This window comes from Elaeis guineensis, chromosome 8 (assembly GCF_000442705.2).
Source record: "Elaeis guineensis isolate ETL-2024a chromosome 8, EG11, whole genome shotgun sequence".
Taxonomy (NCBI): domain Eukaryota; kingdom Viridiplantae; phylum Streptophyta; class Magnoliopsida; order Arecales; family Arecaceae; genus Elaeis; species Elaeis guineensis.
Genome location: NC_026000.2, coordinates 137092887 through 137098096, shown reverse-complemented (window position 1 = coordinate 137098096; position 5210 = coordinate 137092887). Strand labels below are relative to the sequence as shown.

Genomic DNA, 5210 nt, shown 5'->3' with positions numbered 1-5210 from the left:
CTCTGCAAGTGATCTTATCTACCATGCTTTTATCTTTTTCCTTTCACATTGCACTTCTCTTTAAGCTTCAGCTATCTTTACCAAGTACTTGCATTTTTAACATGCTATCCTCTACAAGCAAACTTAAATCTGTATAAATCCAGAAAGTAGTCACGACCAACAAAGCTTATTTTAATTAATTACCGTAGCTTGTGGACGAATGATAACTCTGGACAAAAGTTTTGCAGGCATTTCGTAAAATTAACTTTAAATAATCAACCAATAGTTTACACTCAACGAGAACACCATCTTTGAGAAACTTTGACAGTCTCAACACTGTCCTAAAAACGGAAATGATACACAAACAATGAAACCAACAGAAGTATGAGTCCCCAAAGTCCCTTCTTCTCCAACCAAAGCGCCACCTCGCTCACTCACCTTTTTTTTTTTTTTCAACGGGATTCTCATTGGGCAAATGAGGCCATTGTGGAGACCAAAAAATGTCAGTTGTAGCTGCACATATCCTGCATGTTGAACTCCCAAAGCATAGAGTTGGAGTTGTTGACAGATCGGTCTATATTACATTGGTTGGTAGAATGATGAAGTCAGGGTATAGGAGATGCGAGAGAGGGGCCCAAGCTGTTGAGCCAGCTCATTGATGTCCTTGACGATGTGGAAAACAGCATCAGGCTGTGCCAGTTTTAATGCATTCTGTGACATCCTCTTTAACTCTTCTGATTCAGGGCCAAACCAACGAGCAACCAGACTGGCTGTTTGCTTTGAGCTCTTAGAGAACACTCCAGCTCCATTGTCAACGACATAGGGTACATTGCCAACTTCCTGCAGCACCAAGCAAGATTCGGGTCATCCTCGTCACAGGAAACCTCTGACCAAAAGCATTGCTTGAGGATGGTTTCATAGTAGCAGTACAGCATGTAATGAAGCCAAATGACCAAGATGAAGAATCCTAGATTTATTTGCTCGTACACACGGCATGCACCTAAGACATATTATCATCTGCTGGCCCAAACTTTAAGATGGCCCCTCGTAGCTCTCAGAATGTGTTGGACATCACATGTAAATTATATTCATATAGATATTACAGGCGACAGTAATATACAAAAACAGCATGATAGCTCATGGGTAAAATTTTAAGAAATGTCTCACTGCACTAACACGACTGCCTATTTAATGAACGAATAGTGGTTAATTAGGGATTCAGTAGGTTAAAGTTTTAGAGTACTTTATATTTAGTCTATCTTGACTAGAAAACTTAGGCATTGATGAATCCATGATAGCAAAATGGTTCTCTACTGATAAGACCATGCTTATCAGTTGCTTAATATGGTATATCTAGAGTTGGTGTGTATTTATTTCAGCACAAACCTGTCCAGGGATGAAGTCATTGAGGATAATAGGAAGTCCCCTAATCAGAGCTTCAGCAATAGTACCTGGTCCCGCCTGACAAAGCAAAAGAGATGCTCAAAGAATCAGTCACCGCAAGAATAGCAGGAAGGTTGATTCAGATCATAAAGAGAACAGCATACCTTTGTTATAATGCAATCACAAGCTCCCATCCATTTCTCCATCTGGGTCTCAAATCCTCTTATCTGCAACCACAAATCAACTCCAAATGGTTATGCTTCCAACCAAAGCTTTAAAAGTACAATCTAGATCTGCTTTACGGTCCGTAAGCATTTAAATACCTTCACAGGGATTTTCCATGGATGAGCTTGCAGTGCAGAGCTCAAAGTTTGGTTACGGCCACAAATGACAACTAGCTGCCCGATTGGTTGGTCATGCTCCTTGTCAAATAGAGATTCTCCAAGAGCCTTCGCAGTCTTCTTGACTGGACCCATTCCCTCACCTCCTCCCATCAGCAACACTGCAGGCAATTCAGGATCCATCTCAAGCTCCTTCCTCAAGTCCTCCTGTTTAACACATAACTCAGATCACAGATAACTCTCAAAAGCAAAGCTAGACCTATTAGATTGTCGACATCAAACCTTGACCAGAACTGCACGACAGAAGGATGGTCGGATTGGCAAACCAAACACTCGAATTTGAGAAGGCTCTAGGCCATCCAGCAATGCCCTCTTGGAAACTTCCTCTGAAGGGCAGTAGCATCTGTTGACACCAGTGTGGAACCTGAAGAAAATTGGTTTCTTCTGTGAATTGAAGTTTACAACAGAAAGCATTTGCTCTAAAATGCTATATGACTCATGCATATCTGGTAATATCATCCAGAATTCCATGAAGTAGTTGAGCATACCATGTGGGATGGCAAGTGTTGAGGTCGGTGATGATGGTAACAAAAACTACTCGGTTCTGAAGGCCCTGCCACTTGAGCACCCACAAAGGAATGTGCTGCATGAGGGGATGGACACTGATGATGATGTCTGGCTTGTACTTCTTCAAACCAGCCTCCACCTTCCTTCAGCCACAAATATTAAGCAAGTCAGACTTACAATAATGTTTCCTCTGCTGAACTTGGGAAAATTTAGAAAATGCAAAATAATGAGCCTTTTTAGTCAGGGTTGCTGCTGTGGACAGAGGTTTTAGATTGCATTTATCTCTTAGTTTCCTCTATCTCTTTGCTTTCTTCTTACTTTGTTTTCTTGAAATGGTTTGCAGGAACACCTTTTTTGCATGATTTCACCAATTACTCGAACACATGCAATTAAAATAAAAAAAAAAAAAAAGAAAGGAAAGAAAGAAAGAGAACAACCCTTTCCACAATAAAACATCAAATCAAATTCAAGGGTCCTATTTGTCGTAGAACTGTGGCCAGCAATACAATGACCTCAAATATTTTGCAGCACAATACAAAATTTTCAACAAAAATTGAAGAACAAGTACATGACTATCAGCAAATAGAAAGGAAGATCAAGCCAGGGTGTCAACATTTGCCATTCCTCAATGGATGGCAACAGCAATAGCATGAAGAAGAAAACTAAATAATATAATTAGATTAAAGAGTGAGTCGCATGGTTTAGAAGGAAAACAAGATCTCATATTCCAATTAAGTACTGCAGTCGTACACTATAAATAATTCGGTCCAAAAACAATGAGAGTCGTTCGGAGAAACTACTGTTGTCTGTGTTCTTCTTAAGAATTTTGAGGAAAAAGAAAACAAGAGAGCAGAGGTGAAAGAACCATACTTGGCATAGAAGGCAGCAAGGGAAGCAAGATATAAGCAATGGACCCAACGAGGAGAGGTACTGTGGAAGGCCACCTTCCACAGCTGGACATGCTTCACCATGAACTTGTATGACCGCTCCATGTCGGTCAGTGGCCAACCAGCATGTTCTTTGAACAAATCCTTCACAAATACCTACAATTTTTCATAGGAAATAAAATCTAAGTAAAATCATACATATCAAAGGAAACCTGGCCCCTAATAATCATTTAATTGGCAATTTATAGCTGGAAGATCACATAGGACAGAATCCAAAACAATTTTCACCAATATGAATTAAGTTTTCTTTCTAAAGATAGAGTTTGAAAGAAAACCAGCGATACGTGTAGCACTAACAAGAGCATTATGAACCTAAAATCAAATTGGAAGCAAGAAAACAAGTAATCTATTGAAAAGATGCAAGAAAGAGAAAAAAGAAAAATATAATCACATAAAAGCCCGAATGAAATCTCGAGCAAGCAAGAAAGCAAAGATTTAGAGGAGGGAATAAAAGGAAAAGCAAAGATCTAGTTATGAAACCCCCCACGAAAATAAGAAATTAGAAAAACAGAACACTCAAATTTAAAAATAAAAATAAAGGGGGAATAATTCCAGCAATCCAGGGACTCCAACACAAATCCTTCCAGTAAATCACACAAGAAACCTCGAAATCCATCAACCAGATCAAAGAAATACAACACTTTTGCATGTAAATTCGAAAACTCAGAAGAAAAAGGATAATACTTGAACGTTCGCCAGACTCCAAGATTTCATCTTTGGATGTGGAATCAAAATCCCATAAAAAAAAAAAAAAAAAAAAAAAATTCAGCACCTTCAGGACTCCAAAAGAAAAAAGATTTCTATAAAAGTAACAGGGAAAAAAAAAAAAAAAAACTCGAAATCCATTGACCACGCAGATAAAGCTAGAAACAGGGGAATAGTGGAAGAAGGGTTCGAAGAATCTCGTACCTTGTACTCATCCCCGAACTCGAGGCGGAAGGCGTCGCGGATGGCCTCCGCGGAGGCGCGATGCCCACCCCCAGTATCGCTCATAAGAATCAGCACGTTCTTGGTCCGCTCCGCCCCCAACTGGACGAGCTCCATGGTCCCCTCCTCCTCCTCCCAGAACCCAGGCTCATCGTCATCGTTGATCCCACCGGCGTTGGCCGGCTCGCCACACGTCGAGCTCCTCTTGTGCTTCTGCTGCCGCTCCTCCTGCTGCTGGTGGTAGGCCAGCACGGTCTGGAACACGGCCTCCCTTATCGACCTCCGCGGCGACGCCACCGACATCACCATTGCTCCGCCACCGCCGCTGGAGAAGGATCCTAGTGGAGAGCCGCCGTAACCTCCGCACGATCTCTCAGGAATTGGTTGAGAGAGAGGGGCGAGGGAGAGGGCGAGGGCGAGAGGAGAAGAACAGCGTTATATTTCTCAACGGTTGGGGGAGGTGGAAGCCGAGCTGGCGAAGCCTGCGGCCAAGACTAAACGAGTAATTAGGTGTTTAATTTAATTAAATATTGGTGCTTTATTGTTAGATTCGGGAATAATTCCCGGCATTTGCCTCGGTTTTTAACTTTTAATGCTGACCGTTTGATTCGCATCTCCTAATGGAATCGACTCGCCGAGAGATTCGCCCGCGATGGTGGTCGGGAGCTATCCGTTCCGGCGATCCTCAGGATGGGTTTTGTTAGGTTGTTCCTGGGCTACGTGTCGGATGGTGACTTGTGATATTTATTATGCTTGCTATGCGACATACAATATACGATATAATTTCTCATTTTTAAAATATTTTCAAACAACAGTACATCAATCTTGCAAGTTAAATTTTCTTTAAGTTTTCTACAAGCCAAATTTTTGTGACTTCAGTTAACCTAATCCCATAGGACTAAGAATTAGGGTTCGATGACTGAAACATATCCTAACCAAGAAAAGTTTTAAGGTAGATGGATTGTTGGTGTCATGGAAATGTATTCTGCGTTGATTGGTTCATGGAATAGTGACAGCAGAATACAGTTCCCAGCAAAGGAAAGGATATCTTTGTGTTAATGAAGAC

The 5210-nt window shown here is 41.3% G+C and overlaps 1 protein-coding gene across 1 annotated transcript; it reads right to left on the bottom strand.

The window, feature by feature from the left end:
• Window positions 1-219: 219 nt before the first annotated feature.
• LOC105049423 (probable monogalactosyldiacylglycerol synthase 3, chloroplastic) lies at window positions 220-4598 on the bottom strand. Its single transcript, XM_010929054.4, has 8 exons — window positions 4127-4598; window positions 3141-3313; window positions 2252-2413; window positions 1986-2127; window positions 1686-1910; window positions 1527-1589; window positions 1366-1440; window positions 220-819 (listed from the first exon to the last, which is right to left on the bottom strand). The coding sequence occupies exons 1-8, from the start codon at window positions 4451-4453 to the stop codon at window positions 559-561; spliced, it is 1428 nt and encodes a 475-aa protein (XP_010927356.1). The 5' UTR covers window positions 4454-4598; the 3' UTR covers window positions 220-558.
• Between the last annotated feature and the right edge of the window lie 612 nt (window positions 4599-5210).